The sequence below is a fragment of the Drosophila bipectinata genome, chromosome 3R, assembly GCF_030179905.1.
Source record: "Drosophila bipectinata strain 14024-0381.07 chromosome 3R, DbipHiC1v2, whole genome shotgun sequence".
NCBI lineage: Eukaryota > Metazoa > Arthropoda > Insecta > Diptera > Drosophilidae > Drosophila > Drosophila bipectinata.
Window position 1 is genome coordinate 29,572,114 of NC_091739.1, and position 20,100 is coordinate 29,592,213.

The window sequence follows — 20,100 nt, forward strand, 5'->3', positions numbered from 1 at the left end:
TTCTGGATACCTTATACAAAGTCAGGGATACTTGAATGGGCTCTGCAAAGTGTACAAGTTGATCCTTTGTCAAATAAGTGAAGCGGACTCGAAAGTCACGCCTGTCGGGCGAACCTTTTTGGTCAAAAAGTCCAGCTGACCAAACAATACCCACACACACATTAATTTGCATATTCAAATTTCGCTTACCCGGCTAAAAACTGGCCAGATAGCCGCCACATAGGAAAACATTATTATTTTTACCATATACATTGTTACGTTATATATTTGATCTTTGTGTTGCCTTTTTGCTCTTCATTGCAAATTGCATACATTTTTGCGTTTACAATTATTGTGTTCCGTCAAATTAGCTTAATTATTACAAATACCGAACACATTCCCGTTCTGATGTCCGTATCCATGAAATATTGCACCGATAATGTGTCCACAATCGGATATGACACTTGTCCCTTTAGCTGGGCGGGGCTCGGCGCATAAATCACATGGCGTATGCGTAATTTTCCTATATTGTATACGTAGTTTGGAAATACTCTCTTTTGGTTTTTGTTTTGGTTTTTCCCCCATGTGCATATAAATATATGTATGTACTATATGCAAATGTAATGAATAATCATAAATCTATGCAGTTTTGATTTGGTGAATTCGTAATCGGATTTGTGTGTGGATTTGCCGCAATATAATATACAGATGCATGCATATTCAGTGGCTTTCGGTCGATTGGCATCGATTGTGGCTTGGCTTTTGGCCACCTCCCCGTATCCTGCCCCCCCTGATATATATTTCATTTGTTCACACGCCTCAGTTGCCGCCGTAGTCCTCAATGAATGTGTCGATGATGTAGCGTTTCACCTCGTTGATCGATGTGCGCTTGGCGCTGCACTGGAGCCGCTCCTGGTGCTCCGGCAGGACGAGAAGTTGCTGCAGCTCTCCCTGTCGAAAGAAAAATCGAAAGTTAATGCGCACAAAGTACGTAATTATCGGCCAGTAATTGTTTAATTTGCAATGTTCCAGGGCAACGGGGCGTATGCGCTATCTGCGCCATGCAGAACACAGAGCCTCCGCAATGTTTGCATTTATGAATTTCAATTAAATACTTCGTTTACGGTCGATTTCAGGCTCTTGTGGGTTTTGGTTAAACGCTCAAAATCATTGCATCAAATGAATCCATTACTGATTAATTATAAGCGTATTATGCAAGTGAAATCAAAAGCACTCAAAAGGGGTTTCAACAATTTACTGGGATTATACGGCTAATAAATTTGAATAAATTATATTGGCTGTACTAATTCTTGGCTAAATAAAGACTTAATTATAATGAAAGCCTTATGAAGCGTACAAACTAAAATCTATGCTTGTTAAATTTATGACTAAGTTATTCATAATTCAATTTTAAGGCCAATATTCAACGTAACGTCAAACAATATTGACTTTTAAACAGTGGATTCAGGAAAATTGGATATAGTCAGCATACTCACATTAAAGCCGCGTCCAATTTCCACATCCGCGTCCACCGGCAACGAGTACAGTCGCTTGGAGACGACAAAGCTGTTTGTCCACGCGCAATCGACGTAAATCGATATGAAATCGCCATTCTGTATGCTGCACGTTGGATGAAAACAACAGCAAAACAATAATAGTAAAGTGAGCTATTCGCAAATAATTAAAATATACCCCGGATACATATTCGAGTGTTTTGTGTGTATGGCTTGAGAGTGTGTGTGCAGGGGAGTGTGTTGTTGTGCCCCACACACCCACAGTGACAGTGAGAAATGTGCCGACCGTCGATGACAAATGGCGCCCACTTGAACCGAGTGTCAATTTGGTTGTGTGTCGTTGCTGCCAACAAAAAAGCAGAAAGCAAAAAGCGAAAAGCGAAAAAAGGCCTTCGATATTCATGTACAGGCTCTTCAATTTCAATGTGTGTGTGGGTGTGTGTATCCCCACTATTTGCATGTGTGTCAAGTGCTTGAGAGTGTGTGCGTTTCATGGCACAAACATTTATGCTAATAAATTGAAAATGCAAATAAACGAAAGTGTCAACTGCTTTGGCCATTGGATCCAAGGGAGTGCCACTAGCATGCAGTGGCAGTGATTGGCAATCACCACCACATGGTAGGCAGCAGTCACTACCCATACCACGACCCATCACCCACCTTTCTCCACCCACCACCCAATCACCCACCTGATGGCCACTTGATGCCAGCGATAATCGTATAAATTGAATTTCACCGGCAACATTTCCGTCGTATTGTCACGTTCGAGATACAAACGCAGTCCGTCCTTGCAGGCCTCCAAGTAAAGGTTGTGGGTGGCGTTCCTCATCGAGAAGATAGTCGCCGTATTCTTGGTATCATTCTGTAATGGAAATATAAAAATAACAATAACCAAAATAATGAGCAAAGTACACACTTTGGCCCTCAGAGTGACCATCAGGGTGAAGTTGAGCAGGTTCCTCCAGCTCCGAATGTAGCCCATGTTGAAGGGTGTGGAGGGAGTGGGCGCGTAGCCTGTGCCCAGCATGCCTGCCGTGGTTAGATCCGGATACGGATCGGAGTAGGAGGGGGCCAGGCCGGGGTCCGAGGCCTGGGTGGGCAGCTCCTCCCCGGATGGTAGTCTTTTGTAGAACTTTAGCAAATCGCTAATGTCATCTGAAATTGAAAGATGATAAATAATTTTTAAAGATTCAAATATAAAAGAGTCTTGAAATGTCCATCACAAATGGAGAACATTTTTTTTTTAATTTCAGGACTTACCGCTGCACTCGAAACTGTTGCAGTTGCGCTGCTCGATGTTGTATCCCTCGCAGAGGAGTGTGGAGAGGCCCACGCTCTTTGTAGGCTTGCGTTTCTTGTGCTGATTGCTGGCACGTGCCTTCCTGCTCCCCAGTCCCACACCATTCTGGGATCCGGTGGCTCCACCATTTCGAGTTTTGTGTGCACTCGGCACGAATCTGACACTTTCCTCGCCAGTTGCTGGTGCAGTAGATGCTGCAGGTTCATTACCGTCGCTTGTTTCATCCTGGGAATGACCAGGTGGCCCGGGTTCGGAATGTCCTCCGGGCGGCACAGTCGTCGCAATTTGGTCGAATTTATGCAGTGCCTCATCGCTGGCAGCTCGCATTATGAGCAGGCCGTTTTCGAACTCGTCTTCGTCCAGTAGCTCATTATCTCCGTCACTGTCCTTGGACTCCTTACCAAGCTCGTTTGCGGTGTCATCGTCTACCGCCTCGCCGCCGCCCTCCTCAACCGGCTCTTCCTCCTCGTCATCGTCGTCCTCCAGGTTGATGTTCATGTTGATGTCCACCAGAGGATTGTCCAGGAGGCAGCGGCGGAAGCGTTGCTGGACGCCCTGGCCGCAGGTGACACTGCACAGTGTGAAGTCGCTCCAATCATCCCAGCCTTTAATTGATTGCCGATTGTTTGCAGTGCACGAATGAAGGAAATCATGGAAGGAGGACTTTAATGTTGATTTAAAAAAGACTCATTGTGTATTCTATTTTTTAGATTGTTGTTTTAAGTCAATACTCAGTTGAGGGACAAAAAGGGTCAACTGTAAAACGATTTTTTTCACGGAATATTTATTAATTATATTCCTTTGTAAACAAATTGTGAAAAAGAATATGAATACGAATATTAAACTGGTTATTTTTGTGCCAGTTGAGATTATTATTGTTTTTTTTTAACAATAACAATCAAGTAATTAATTAATGGGCAAAAATTTGGCAAAAGTAAAAACAAACTCTTTAATTATTTATTTATATTTCTTTTATGGAATTTAATCATCAAATGTATTTATGTTTTTTAAGTTTATAAAACGATTTCAAAAAATTTATCTTTCTCAACCAATTGAGTAATTTACTAAAATCCTTAAAAGTTTTAAATTACCATTTTTAAGACCACTTTCTCTTTCTTTGTAGTCAAAAATATATAGCTACATTTATCTATAACTAAAATTAAGGCTAAATATATTGGCCACCCAATGGCTTAGTCGTAGACCATAAGGACTCTTTGTAAGGGCCCCCGCAATTCATGGCAGATCCTTGGATGGCGCCTGGCCGCTTGACACAAAAGTCAAGTGTTGCTTCCCTCGAGTGTTGCAGCTTTCCGGCATGAAAATATCCTTCGCCCTCCTGCCCCCTGCCCCCTGCCTTCTGCCCCCTGTAGTCAGCCTCCTGCGTCCTGATTCGTATCCTGCAGAGTGACATCTGCTGCGTCATCGAAAGGCCCCCTTTTTTATTTTATTATGTTTTTTATTTCCTCATTCCCCCATGGAAGCCTCACCTACGCTCGCCTCCGATTGCTATCAATCTTCATCAGAGATTAATCTCCCAACTGGACTCATGAAGTCACCATGGACTGGCAAATAAGCCCGATGAATAGTGAATTTTAAGGGTCCTCTGTATTTCACAGCTGAGTTACTAAAAATCACACTTGAACCTGATATACATGGCTTCAAATAACAGAGTTGACTGCAATTAGGTTGTGGTAGTTCAGAGAGCTGCCCTCTCGAGGGCCAATTAACGCTGATTGCCTCATCCGAACATGGCCCAGCTCAGCTTGGAAACTCTATCCCGCCGGGTTCATCCAATACTGGACAAACATCCGACCGGAGCGATTTGCTCAACAATGCAACAACTAACAAGCGCAATGCGATTAAGTAACGGAAGCAGCGGAAGTCAGCCCGAGACTATCCCCGAGGAGGGGAGGCGGCAAAACGAATATGGACATGGCCAGTACACTGGGAATAATAATTAAAACTAACTATTTTATTATTAATCTCTAAATCTAAACCCTAAAAAACCAACCTACCTAAATAATTATCATAAAAAACTAGTTTTGTAAAATTCCAAACTTTTAGTCACAGCTACGTTAACTCCTTTCTCAACTCATATATATTTTATATTAAAATAAGTGAATTGTAAATATAGAATAAGTGGGCACAGGAAGTCGGTGCTTACCCAAATGCTTCCATATATGACTTTCAAACTGCGGCGTCCAGCGGTGCAGGCCATTAATGCTGATGTGCAGCAAGTCGGCGGCGCCACCCACGGGCGGTCGCTGCAGTTGCCTGGCAGTCTGCAGGATGCTGTTGGAGGACGATAGCGCGGGCAACAGTTTGCCAAAGGCAATTAATTCCGAGGGCAGCATTTTCAGCATATTATTGTCGAAGCATCGCAGCGGCTGCAGTGTGGCGTTCAGTTGCCTGTGGAAAAACCAGGACATCATAAAGGATCAGTTTAAGTGGCAAGTTTGGGTTAAGCTACCTACCCCTCGTATTGAAACGCCGATTCAGCATTGCTCCAGGAGGCTCCGTTGGAGGACCTGCCATTGCCACCACCTCCACCGCCGCTGCTGCTGCGTCGACCCGCGGTGCTCCCGGATGATAGGCCGGCGGACTGGAAGGACATCGCATCCTCGAGGCCGGCTCCGCCGTTGGCCAGTTTCAACAGGGAGGCTCCCTTGTAAATCGTTTCCGGCGTTAATGTTATTAAAATCGTATCCTGCTCCGGCTGGTCCTCCGTGAAGACCCGTGCCGCTAGGGCCTTGACAATTACCGGACTGGTGCGAATCAGTTCCGCCATGCCCTTGTGCGGACATCGTGGGTTATTCGTTTTGCCAGGAGCCGGAGCAGCTAGAGTCGTGGCCGCCAGTAGTTGCAGGATAACGAGAAGCAGGAGAAGCAAATGCAACCGCGGGTAGATGACATCAGCGCTCATTACGGGCGCCAGTGCACCTGGCCCTGGACGGGCCATCGGGAGTCCTTTATCTCTACGAGTGTCCTAGCGACACTCGCCGGTTGGCATGGCAGCAGCCTTTATCGCTGCCGTGGCTCAATTTATTTTTGGCAAAAGTCACGTTCCGGCTGTGATTCCTACAATCCAGGATCTAGTCTCCTTTCCAGGACAAAGGCACTTACCGCTGAGGAACGACACAAAAAATGTAGAGCATGATTGAGGTGGGAATGCGGAATGACAAAAGGACAAAAGCACCCCAGACCCACAGAAGAGTCTTCAGTTCTATTCAAATAAAGGAGCAGGGTTTCTGCATAATAATAGTGGCAGTTGCTGCTATCTGAGATGATTTATATTGCATTTTATATATATTTTCTACATATATTCTATATGTATAGATATATGCGTGTCCTGAGGAAAAAAAGCTAGTGCGTTTATCTACAAATGTTTACATTTTATCGTAAAACGGAAAATAGTCAATGCATTTCATTGAAATTTCATTTCTTTGCCTTTCTTTATCCTTTGTGAATTGAAATCATATTAATTTTGTATTGAGGAATATTACATTTCATTCAAGGTGTTTGCTTTGACAAATCAAACATTTAATTCTTAATGGTTTAAGTTTTTATTAAAAGTATTGATACTAAATTCACTTGAGTAAAATATTCAGTAAAATATCAGTTTGCTTGCTTATCTAAGATATATGAGCAAACATAAAATATATATTTATTCGCAATGAAACTATTTGAATTGAATAAATAGTCATAATTGAGATATAAACCTCTAAGCATGCCATGCATAAAGTATTTCATACTTTGTTAACCTTTAATAGCCACTAATAAAATTTCTATCTTTAAGTTTGTATCTTAAACACTAATCCCACCTAACGCTAAGATACAGTGTATCCATTTAAATTTATTGCCGTTTTTAAATCTTCTCCGGACCACAGTGAGTTCAGGACAGGTCTCGGCCAGGATTAATCCAATCTAAAGCCAGGCTGGATCGCAACAGCAGCAAGGACAACAAAGTCTCTGCATTCGCTTTCATATCCTGGTGCAGGAAATAAATATCTGGATTAAATATTTCTGCAGCGAGCTGCCAGGATGGCAGGATGGTAGGTTGGCCGGCAAACAATGGGCAACGGCACGATGTGAACTTAAAATCCACAACATAAAACGGCAATCACATAGAATTTTTACGCACATAAGCACTGCGACTGGTCGAAACAATAAAGTGGCAACAAAACGTTTCGGTAGATAAATATATGTTTCCAGTATAACAGGGCTATCCGGGGAGATGCCATCCATGTTGCAACATGGAACTTGCAACCCAACAAAGTTGCGAATGTTCAGATCCGGTTGCTGGGCTGCATATTTTGGCATCCGTTTCTGGGGGCCCAAGGGTGAATGGAAATGCAAATGCAAAAACGTCGTTTTTGGGCCAAATTGAGCCCTCAATTGTTTTATGGCCTGGCCCAGAAACGGCTACCAAGTCAGCCGTGAAACATTCAAGTCACTGCGGCCATTTCCATTTCCATTTGGACTCCACTTCCGCTGACCGGCAGCATGGCAGAGCGGCAGGTCGTCCGTCACTCACTTTCAACTTTCAACCAATCCTCCGGGGGCGGCAATCAGTGTAATTGTTATTGTTTTTTTTTTGTTGTCTCCGCCTTTATTGCCATTAATCCATTTTGTTTTGCCAGGTCTGGTTTGACTGGTAGGTCTGTTAGGACTGCTCAGTTGAAGTTTCTCGCAAATTGGCAAAGTTACTGCCTGTGACAATCTGTTAAAAGCTTTTGAATTCCAAATCGACTCCCGGAGTCCAAGGTGAAAGAGGCAGGGAACGTAAATCAGCCGGAAAGTCGTCCGGATAAGTCGAATGCATATTTTATAAGGCGGGGTGAACTTTGTCGCGATTGTGTTCGGGTTGCGGTTGACCAACATTGGGGAATACAACCATCCAACCAACCCATCAAGGAAAATTAGTATTGTTTTCTGGGTTTTATGGATTCTGAAACTCTGAAGGGAGAAAGAACAGGAATCCACACATCGATTTTGATTACGATTGCTCTTTGAAGGAGTCCAGGGAAAAAGGAAACATAAAAAAAAACACACATCCGCTCACTTGCTGTGACACTTGAAAATAGGCGGACATAATAATGAACAAATTGAAGGCCAGTTGAATGTCATGTTCCAAGAATGTGTGTATATCCTGCAAAGTGTGGGATGCTATTACGGGTGTGATGCTCGAGATGATTGAATATCAAAAGGCAGCCGGGGCACGCAAATCTCCGACATGTTTCAAGTAGTAGTCCCCGCCCGACAACAATGTGAGCAACAGAATGTGAGTTTAACAAGTGCGGAGTGTTCTCAGAGGACTCGTAAAACTGATAGCTCCTGCCAATTCTGTCCGCCAGCCACATCCACACCCACATCTATTTCCCTCGCCATGCCCTTGGCCAGTTTTAAAGCTCGGCACGTTTGTAATGTGGAGGGGTGTCCTTTTTTTTGGGTCCTTTATTTGGGTTTTTTGGTCTCGAAAGAGAACCGAATGCTTGGCAGACAGGAAGACAGAATAGGAATATTTTGTGCCCAAATTATGCCCTGAATTCCCAGGACCTCTGTCCTCAAACGAAGCCGTCCTAAAGTCCCAAATCGTTCCACACGCATACGCAATTATCCTCGGGGACAACTGTCGCCTTTTATCTGTGCGAATGATTAAGCCCGGGATGTCTTCAAATTAATTTTATAGTGCTGTCATCCGAGTCTAAATCTGAGTCCTTATCCACTTCCGCCACACTCCTGGCAACCGGGCGTATGCGTAATCTTTTCAGCCATTTGCTGGATCAGCTCCAATTGTGTTCGGGTTGATGTGCTTAAATAGTTTTATCTGACACGCGCTTTGCTTTATTGCCACCCTTGTCTAGAAGGGATCAGAAGGTGAACTATCCCGGAGATACTTAATTCCAGCAGGTCCCAATATGCAAATCAGACCGGAGTCTTGTGGCTCGACGTGGTGAACTTTATCAATAAATGCGGCATTCCGGCTACGGAATTTCAGCAGCTCTGTGGCCAAATGAAATTCCGGCTTTATTGATTTGCTCCCCCACCTCCACCCTTCCCTAGACCATTCACTTTTAGCCCCTCTCAATTAACCAAATGGCTTAATCTCCCGCCACATTTAAATCATTATTAATTCTGGTGAACCCACTTAATTATAACTAAACAAACGTTGCCAGAGGATTGTGAAATATTTCAATTTTCGTTATTTGAATTATGCAAACTCATTTGAGACGAAAGAAAATTTATTGCCAGCTCTGCTCCTAAAACAAAAAGCCAGAATCCGGCTCCGTATTTGGCTTCACTGCGGCAGGAAGCCGCTCCTGCTCGCCGGAAAATTTATGCGCACAATTAATTTTAAAATCCGAATCTCAGTCAACACGAGCCCGTTGCCATGTCCTGTATCCTACCGATACGGGCCAGAGATGTTGTTTATTGCATAAAAAGAGATAAAATACGACTATACCTGCAGTCGATTATCGAAGTCAAGTTTAGGGAGGGAGACCAATTAATTAAAATCCGGATTATTTACCCACCCTATTTGCTAATTGGGCCAGTCGTGACAGGATCCTCTGGACCAGCTTGGAGAAGGTCTCCTCCTCCTTGGCGAATACTCGAAATCCGGACTAGCGTCAGCAGTTAAACATTAACCCGGCTGACTTAAGTGGGCCTCTTGCCTTCCAGCTTAATGAGCATTTCAAATGCGAACTTTATGGTCGAGGTCGCCCCTTCATTTCCACTGTCACTCCCCTCCTTACCCTATAAGAGCCTGTGTACCATGGGCTTAGTTTTTGATATTTTAGGCAGAAAACATGGTATTGTTAGTGTTTTATGAAATTCATCGTGGTATTTAGCTCCCTAATAAGTTCTATTAGGAGAGGAGAGTTTTAATTTTAAACGGAGAGTCTTAAATATGCTTTTATATCATTCCACATAAAAAGTAAAAGTTCAGCTTAAAATAGCTGAGCAAAATCAACAGACTTGCCGACACCTCCCACAGTGCGGTTGTGCAAATTGTAATTATAATGCCACTTAATGGCATGAGAGTGCCTCTGTTCTTGTTGTTTCCGCGGCTATGGCAACCGAAGAGTGTCGATGAAGGGTTCACTGGGTTACTTCAGCATCAGTGGCCAATCGACTCCCAGGTCATGAGGAACAACCAAATGATGGGGGCTTACCCTGTACGGAACCGTCGATAGCAGGTCTTAATCATTGCATTATGCAAAGTCCTGCCACGAACAGAAGGGCAGGAGAGAAAGAGTTAAGGGGGATTGAACGGAAGGATGAGGAGGACTATGACCCATTATCCATTATCTATGCTGGGATTATTTTTATTGCATCTCGGAAAGAATTCGCTGGCAAAGAGATAACTGCAGACATTTTACGCTGACGAGGCAAAAAGTTGCCCCATTACAAAGGACTGCACATTAACCGATGGGTGTGTAAATGTTACCCCCTATCCCTGCCACTTCCCCAGCTTTTTTTTTTGAGTGTGTGTGTGGGTGGACCCACATTAACCCATTTGGGAGACGAGACACAGAAGGAGCCTTGGACAGACACTGTCAGTTGCCAGTTGCCAACGGCCATTAACAATGCAATTTCGTAACAATATGAATAAATGTGGCTGTGGAATGGCTCAAAGCGAGCTCCATGCGATGAGGTTGCTCTGCAATTAAGCAGCCTGCCACACACATGTGGCAGCTGTGGCAGCACATGAATCAATCTCTTCGAGTCAGCCACAAGGCAGCTCAAACTATTTGGACGTATTCTACCAGGATGAGAAGTCAAATTAAACTTAATAAAGCTTCATTTGTTGTTTTCTAATTTGTGGTAACAACCGAGCACAATTAAAGTTCCCTCTTCTCCGTTTCTAGGTATTTTTTTTAATACATTATGCTCTAACAATTAGAGTCTTATTAAGGCTAATATTATTAGATCCTCTGGTCATTTTGGTATATATATTTGTGGCTTCTGTGGACTTTGAAATCTTTATTACAAACATAGAGCTGCAACTCTTTTGAAGGTTTTTTTGATATTAATTTCTTTCTTTGAAGACAAATCAAATTGTGGTTAATTTTGAATCTTAAACAAATTTTATAACTTTCAATATTAATAGTAGTTAATGATCTTAATGATTAGATTTACCTAGAATATCAGACTTGTTATAGAATATCCATTTTATAGAGGCTACTTTAAATTTTAAATGTGTTTAATTTTCACAACTTCCAGTCCTTTTATAATTTAGCCACTTTGTGTAAATAGTTTTCCAGATTTTGTGTGCGGTTTAAATGTTCCTTGCTCAAAATTTATGCGAATGTCAAACACTGCATGGGATATACAAATAATCACTTTCAGTTTGTTTATTGTTTGAATGAAGCACTCATTAAATGGCCATATTAGATGCCATTCTCACTCGATTTGCCAAAAGCCACTATTTTGGCCCGTAATCTGATTTGAATGTAAATTAAATTGCCATTGCAAATTAGTTTATTTTGTGGTTGCTTTGTAACAACTTTTGTTTGCCAACTGAATATCCAGTTCACTGTTTACGTTTTGTGTCTCACAGCTTCTGGGAGAATTAGTTTATTTATTTTGCTGGCTAATTAAATTTCACAAATCCACCATCATAAACTAATTACTGTTTTTACGACCTGAACCACAACAACCGCAAGTTCGGAGTTTTAAAACATGCGCGATGATGAATTTTGTCTGGTTATTCCTCTAATTCCTTAGAAGTTTTAAGTTTTCCGTAGGACGACAGCGAAGTAACTGCTTCAAAACAGGACCAACATCAGCTTTTATAGTCGTTTCCTGTTTAGAAATGCGCCTGCGCGGATAATATTTCTGAGGGAAACCTCTCACTTCCCACCTTTTGGAAGCCCTAAAGGACAAAGCCGGCTGTTTTGCTGCTCATTTGCCGCCCCACTCCCTATACAGGACGTTTGTTTACATGAGGACAGCTGGGGTCGGGACGACAACAAAGTTTGAAGCCATCCAAGGCACTTGGCACTTGCCACTTGCCACTTGGCACGGTGCTGTCATCCCGGCGCTAAGGAGCTGCGAGTATATATTGTACATATAGAAGTCTAAATATGTGTATATATATGTGAGGGCACATCATGGTATTACATTGAAGTTTTAATTGAATTGCGGCTGCAAGTTTTTAACTGCATTTCGCTGGGAAGTCTCATCTGGGCCAGCAGAACCTCTCCCGGCCCCCCGCTAGGTGGGAGAAAAAAAAGTTCTTGCCACAAACTTTTCGGCTCGCAAGTTTCCATTTTTTCACTTTTCATTCTTGAAGCTTCTGCTTCTGTTTAGTCCTTTAAATGCAGTTAACAAATGCAATGTCTGAAGAAACTCTGCCAGGATAAACACGCATTGAAACTACTTCTCGTACAAAAACAGCGCCTGCAAGTAGGCAACACCATTTTCATTTCCCTCTTTCGTGTGTGTGCGTGTGTGAGTGTAAGAATCTGTGTCGAACACCTGTTGTTTCCTTTGTTGTTCTTGCTGTTGCAGCCTTATCGCCTTCTTGGTCGTTTCGTTTATTTTGTGGGGCCATAAAAGTTTTGATTCCGCTCGGCGTTGGCTTTTCTTCATTGTTTTTGTCCTGGCAGAGGGCATTGTGAATTTTCGAAGGAACTTCAAGGGAAGTACAGCTGAAGTACTCTAAAAAAATATATTTCGAAAGTAATGAAGAATAAGTGTTGGATAAAAACATAAAAAATATTATTTGTTAAGGCAGGGTAAGGCAGGGAAATTTTTGATCCATTACTGAGCGCTAATACAGGTTATAATGGTTATAATTTAGGTTACAATGGTCAGATTATTTAAATTTAGGCTATTTTCATTATATTTCGCATACTGAGTATCGCATACTAAAGAGGATAAACATAATTATATAAAATATTTCTATAGAGTATCCAAAATTCTTAGTTTTAATGTAAAAATGGCGCCTTTCTCGCTATCTGTTTAACTGTTCATGTCGCACCATTGTTTTGCTGTCGTCCTGGCTAGCTCCTAAGGACCCCATCCAGGTGTTTTGATTTATTGCGGTTTGGTTAAGTGCGGGCACAAACTTCATTTAGGTCTCCTCCCCGAGCAGGGAAAAGTTTTTGTCCTACAATCTGAGAACATAATCCAACGGACGGGCTTTAACCCAGAATCTAATAGCGTTGAAAAAAGGAGACTGCGAAAAGGCCAGAAATGATTTCTTAGTTGGGAAAGAAATTAAAAAGTAAAGAGCCAAAATGATGTTTTTATTGATCTTTTGATTTATATTCAAGTGGTTTTAAAAGGAATTTTTAGAAAGCCTGTTAATAGTAGGCAATTAAACTTATCCCAATTTACAAAAACACATCGGTTTGATGACCCACTTTCCAAACATGTGATGATGCCAACAGTTACCATGTAATTGCCAAATATTTTCAGACAAAACTATCTCCTAAAAGGCCAACAACCAAACAGAAACTGTTTGAAACCAATTCACACCCCACTCGTACAGATTATTTATTCCCTTTTATCGGCCAAATGCTGCGTCAGTGGTAACCCATTTAGCCGATTTAGCCGAATTCGCCCACAATTTCCAAATCTGCCACGCCCCCTCGGATCCTTTGTTCGTCTGATTCGATTCGGATTCCGCTCTGTGGAAGCTAATTACAATTACGGCCCCGCGGACTCCCTTTTTGGCAAGCTAGCTCTCCAAAAACATAGCCATGCATATTTAATTCGCGCCACCCGGAAAAGTCGACTCGTCCATGTCCTGTGCCTCATGTTTCAGGCTCTTCAGTGCCCTACCCCCCCGCAAAACCCGCAAGGATTCTTTTGGCGTTGCGCTAGTGTAACTTAATTTGATGGCCTGGCAGAAGCGGTACTGGCAGCAGCATCTGAAAACGGCCAAAAACCATTTGGAACATGCACAATTTTGACACCATCCCAATCAGGCCAGTAACAAGTGCCATACAGAGACGGCCCATGGCCGATTTCGTGGGAACTTAATTAATGGAGCATGATCTTAATGGGTTTCTACAACACCAGTAGCTGTGGCAGTGCCCCCCACGCAACGAGGCAACGAGGCGCACAAACACATGCCCCGCGCTAAGTGCGCCAAATCAGCAGTACTCTAATTGGAGGCGGCCACGCCAGAGGATGCATGCGGTCGAGGTCCTTCTAAAGGAACAAAAAAAAAAAGAAAAAAATAGGAATAGACGAAGGCCGAAGCAAAGAGCCAGCCTTTTTTGATCTGGTGTGCGATGAATTGGCGAGCGTTTGCTGAGCAATTAAGTGGGCAGGCGTCAATATGCCGATGAGTTGGCCAATACTCTGTTGGCCAAGAGTGTGGCTTTGAAGTTGACTTGGTTGGTGGGTATCCCTGTGGATCACATTAACAGGAACCCTTACCCTAATCGAAACTTAACTCGTATCATTTCACTCCCAGAACGTGCCTGTGCGAACTTAGGAATTTAATGGAAATCAAGTTTCAAAATTAGTAGCTTATAGATTACGTACATATAAGCTATACATTACGGATATAAATATTCAATAGTCCACGTGATTTGCTTCTGCCCCCAAGCAGGTACTAAGTGCAATCAGAACCCACATCCTTGCAGACTGACTCGAAGGCAAAAGAGGCTAATATTTCAACGGCTCGCATGCCGTGAAGCAATTGCTTTCCGGCGCCGGATTCACGGAGACGGAGTGTTTACGGGCGAATTTGTAGCCCAGCAGCTGGCAGTAGACAAAATACAATTTAGAATTTAAACGTGCAGCGTGGCCCGGGGGTGGCGTGTCATGCAAATGCGCTTCGTTCTGCGAAATATCTTTATACAATAATCTTATCAGCGCATGGAGCATGTGGCATGGCATGTGGCAAGTGGCATATGGCGCAACAGGACGGGTTAAGGTGGGCCAGTGGGCGGATGAACCGCACTTCGCATATTGCGGATGACAGGCTTATGATGGATTGCCTGAAAACTCGGCTTACCAGGACATGGCTGGATTTAAATACATATTTGTGTTGATGCGAGAAATGTTGTTCTTTATTCTTCGATTTTTTTAGTCCGATTATACCGGATTGGTTTTCACACAAAAGCCGCATTTGATACTGTTCAATTTATGCGAAAAGTGTTTTATATTTTTGTTTCCCTCATCTGATAGGATAACTTAGTTATCCAATAAAAATTTAAATATATTTATTCCCATGACGAGCTTGTGTTTTGTTTTGCGGATGGAATTTTACTAAGAATTTGATTTTATATGTTGTAGGAGGACTAACTAACTTATCCAATCAAAATGGGAGTGCTCATGTTCATTTTTTCCAAAGAGAATTTTCTTTGTTAATCGCCGAGAGCTTAGCAACATGGAGACATCTTTGTCAAGGACCTCGGGATTTATTTCATGTTTATGTTTGTGTGCTTGGTAATGAGATTTATTACCGGGCCACTGTTACAATATTCTCCATATCTGGATATCTGGCTATGGAGGCAGCGAGACAAGCAATTTAATTTTTAATTTTCCAAATGAATGCGCTCAAATTAGGCTCGTTGTTGGGGGAGATTATCTGGGGCAATACACGTGAGCGGGCTTTCGTTTCGACGCGGATTGTGTCCGACAATCGGATTTTAGCCCGGCCCATTAAAGGTTGTGCTTTTAAGTACGAGGCCTTAAATTCTGACAGTTGGCTAAGGCCGCTTTAAAGCCTGGAATCCTGTTGGGTTTTATCGCTTTCCGAGCGGATGAGCCGAATGGGCTCCAGGACCCTACTTTCGCTTCACACTCGACCGATATTCAATTACCCTCGGCCAGGATATCGTATGCGTCTCGAGCTTGTTTGTTTGCCGGCCATTTACCGCTCTGTGACTGATGAAGCTGAAAAGCCTGCAGCATGGGACTCGCTCACAGGACTCAACCGGATCCCCAACAAAAAATCGCGTGTGAAAATGGGATTCCCCGCATCCTCACTCTGGCCGTATAACCTTTCGGCTGCTGCGGTAAACGCTGCTCATTTGGCCAGATAATTTATTTTCGCATATTAATTTTACCCGGCTCGGACAAGTCTATGGTAAATGGGAAATTTGTGATAAATGAGCGGCGCTTAAATGCTGAAGGACTCCTCCTGACCTCCGGGCCTCCGGCAGCCAAGGAAATTATTATCCTGCAGCGGCCATTAGAGTGTGTGTGCTTAAAGATATGGCACGTGTATGCATAAGCGAAAATACCATATATCAGCATACATACTATTTAATTGCTTTTCGAGTTCCAAGTTCTTCGCCCATTCCGGGGATTTCCAGGGTAAAAAGTAATGTGTCATACACAAGTCGTTGACGTCTCAGAAAATCGGTGAATTTATCAGGCTTACGGGCCAAGTGATGGATGAAACACATTTGGCTAATGGAGCAGAGCTTCAACTAAAAACGGAAAAGCCGAACAAGTTGTGGTTGAGACGGTACCACTTGAACTATGTCCCGCGATATTAATCTTCTTAATTGTCATCTTTATTGTGCAAATTCTTGGCGGAGTCGCCCGGCAAGTATGCCACGTGCAAGATGCTCCGACATTTTCCATCGCCCCGGAGTTATTAATTTCCTCGATAACAGGACATACTTGCGCATGCTTCGTTTATTGAAAAATTCTTTAGCCATCATACCGAGAATGGTGAGCTGACAATACCGGCCTGAAAAACAGCAGCGCGACAGAAGCATTAAGAGGAGCGGCAAACAGGACCCACTCGAAGGACCTGCAGCCCGAAGCGTGCACTTGCTGCATTCGCATGCCATTGACAGCGGCGAAAAGTTCGAAAAACATGAAAGTATGTCATCAAAAGCATTTGGCGAAGGCGGTGCGCGTTCAGGGGGAAAATGTTGACTTGCCAATAGCCAGAAGACACGACCTTCCAGGACAATGACAGGACTAACATTAAAAGTCTGAAAAAACTGGGGCTAGTTTGGAAAAACATTTAAATATAAATATGGGTCTCATTTTACTCTTTTCAAGAAACTCTTTTATGCAATTTGATAGACTCTCGATCAATGCATCTTTTAAGGTATTCCGTTTAAGAATCAGAAGAATATTGCGGAAGATATATCCTTAGGACTAGGCCATATTGCCCCTCCATGCATTTTTGCCATTATTGAAGGGGATCCCCCAGAAAATTTAGAAAAAAATCTAAAAAAAATTGCTGTGTAGGTTTTGATGCAGATTGATAGAGAATTAGAGTACAAATCGTTTAAGACATTCCGTTTAAAAATCAGAAGAATATTGCGGAAGATACAGCCTCAGGACTAGGCCATATTGCCCCTCCATGCATTTTTGCCATTATTGAAGGGGATTCCCAGAAAATTTAGAAAAAAATCTAAAAAAAAATTGGTATGTAGGTTTTGATGCAGATTGATAGAGATCGGAGTACAAATCGTTTAAGACATTCCGATTAAGAATCAGAAGAATATTGGGGAAGATATAGCCTCTGGGCTCGGCCATGCATTTTTGCCATTATTAAAGGGGATCCCCCAGAAAATTTAGAAAAAAAATTTAAAAAAAACTTGGTGTGTAGGTTTCTCTCTGGATATAGCCTCTGGACTAGGCCATATTGCCCCTCCATGCATTTTTGGCATTTTCGAAGGGGATCCCCCAGAAAATTTATAAAAAAAATCTAAAAAAAAATTGGTGTGTAGGTTGATAAAGAATTAAAAAAATCTTAAGATATAGACTCTGCAAGCTATGGTTAATAACATAACAAGTCGAAAGCAAGTCTGAATTCTTTTTTGTTTTTTAAACTCTTTACATAAGGAAAACCCACTTTCAATTATTTTTAAACGAATAAACCAGAGCTCCTACAATTTAACAAGACCAACATTGGGGAAAACCAACATTCGCCAATTGGTTTATGGGGTGACACATTAGCAAAATGGCGCTAAATAATTTTCGGGGCTATAAATTTAATGATGCATTAAGCGAGAAGTTTTTAAGGCGTCGCATCCGCATCCTGGCTCGCATCCTCGTGGGTTTCGTTCCCCGGACTCCCTCACTTTGTGCCATCCTCATTCGCAGTACCATTCCCAGTGCCATTCCCATTCATTTGCAATCATTTGGCGGGTCGTGACTCCAGTTTTGGCAAAACCGGAAGTTCCCGGCCGCTTGCCAACTTCCGCCGGGGCTGCGACGCGTCGTTGGGAATTTTAACATTTCAACTTGGCACATTTGGCGAATTATTCAAATTCTTGTCATTGCAGCAAGAAGCAGCCAGAGAGAAAAAAGTGAAAGAGAATGAAATGAACGAAATAAACTAAAAGTGGGGGCAAAAAAAAAAAGGAAAGAGTCGCAGGTCCTTTGGCAGACCCATGGAATTGGCAAAGATTTATGTTAGACTCGCAAACTCTCTACTTTTTGTACGAATGCATGGAGATTTTATTCCTTGTGCCTTTGGCAAGAAAGTGCCTGCCTTTGGGCAAATAAAATGTTTGCTCACATTTTTGTAATTTTGGAAAAATTGCTCGTTTATTGCCTGGCCATGTTCTCCCAGGATTCTCGTTGAAACTCAAAGCTAGCGCAAAGGACACCGAAAAGTAGGTGGGGTATCCCAAGGTAAGTACAATAAGTGTTGCATTGTTTTGTGTATTCTAGACGCCTTTGCCTCGCTCTGAATAATTAATATTGCGCATACGACGTGTTGCTCCGACGTCACATCCCCGGCTCACTTTATTATGCTAATCATCGCTGACTCTGTGCATATGCAAATTGCAATATCTCCAAGCCAACCAGCCAGTCAGCTAGCTTCCAGTCATTAGATTACCGAGAAATGCCCGAATGCCGGGAAAGTGTTTCTCCTTCTTGAGTTCCTGAGGCAGGGCATAAATTATAATTATTTAATGCCACATAAATCAAACAGATGACAGGCAAACAGAAATGATTCACTTTGCCCCTCGACTCTCGACTCTCAGCTTGTGGCCATAACAAGAACAACAATTCTGGCCAAGACTGCTAATTTGTCAAATTAAGAGCTCAGAGTTGAGGGTGATACGAAAGTACTATCTCGGAAGTTTAAGAAAGATGTGCAGATACAGGTAGGTGGAATCAGTAATTTAGTAATGTAATTATCTTCTTGGGACTTTACAGATATGTACCATACTGTTAACTACTTAAATCGATTACAGGGTAATTCACAACAATTACAAAGGCATAACAACTGTTTATAGAACTCAAGGGAATTGGCTTTTTGACTCCACTTCGACAGGATATAAATCAGTGCCGGGAGGAAACCCTTTTTAAAGCTGATGCTTAGCAGGCTAGTGTCGAGGAATGTGGCAGGACCCTGCTCTCGGAGGACAGTGTCCGGACTTGGCTGTGGTTCAAGAAACTCACAAGTGACACTTGCTCGAAAGATAAATGCGAACGTAACTTGTGCCATCAAATGTTGCCAATCTACGGCGAAGTTGTACTCCCATCCGTTGCCGTTGCCATTGCCTTTCCACTGCAAATTGGTCGTCTACCTTCCTTCCATTCGCCACTCAAGCGGACAGAGAAGGACGACAGGACAGGAGTCCTTTTCCTGCTCCCTCCTCCCGCCATTGCCTCATCATTGGCAGCGTGTGTTAGGCTATGGAAGTCCAGCTCACAGGCCGAGGAAGTCACATTTACTTACTGATTTATGGTTACTTCCGTGCTCGGGGTTTTATCTGTTGAGTTTTTGGCGTAATCATTTCAAGTCAAAATGTTTTCAAAAGGCGACGGCACCCGGCCCGTTCACTCAGCCAGAGCACGGATACCCGGACCCGGGCCCAGACCCGGACCAGGACCCTCACTGTGTCCCGGACCCTGGCTAACAATCCGGTAGTGGCTCGTTGATAAATGACAGCAAGTTTATCTCCACATTCGCCCATAAATTCCGCACTACAAAATTGCAGACCATCGACAGGAGGTCGTCGGGGCCGGGACTCGGCCGAGGAGCCTTTAAATTATCTTTAGAGCAAAAGGATTGCAGTTAGCATATTCAAACGTGACCCTGAATGCGACAGGAAGTGCCTCATATGCCGGCTTAGCTGAAGAATTTATGGGGACAGAAGAATTTTCAAATGAATACCTTACAATGTGTGAAAGCAAATATTAATAAATATCCCCCAGCTTGGAAAAGTATTATTTTTCAAGTCCACACTCCAGGGTGTTTGGTTTTCTTTTAAAACAAGAAAGCAAAGCTAACTCCGGGCGGAGCCGAAGTTGATATACCCTTGCAGCTAAAACCGGATATATATCGCAAACATCGGATATAGTTGGCCGATCCTTATGGGAATATGAATATATAATCCAATTTATTACAAT

General features: G+C 42.8%; 1 protein-coding gene across 1 annotated transcript; it reads right to left on the minus strand.

Moving 5' to 3' along the window:
* Positions 1-243: 243 nt before the first annotated feature.
* LOC108119885 (uncharacterized) lies at positions 244-11,013 on the minus strand. The gene is made up of 8 exons (XM_017233303.3): positions 10,936-11,013; positions 5,268-5,918; positions 4,958-5,202; positions 2,754-3,398; positions 2,410-2,648; positions 2,183-2,355; positions 1,476-1,599; positions 244-930 (listed from the first exon to the last, which is right to left on the minus strand). The coding sequence occupies exons 2-8, from the start codon at positions 5,750-5,752 to the stop codon at positions 799-801; spliced, it is 2,043 nt and encodes a 680-aa protein (XP_017088792.2). The 5' UTR covers positions 5,753-5,918; positions 10,936-11,013; the 3' UTR covers positions 244-798.
* Between the last annotated feature and the right edge of the window lie 9,087 nt (positions 11,014-20,100).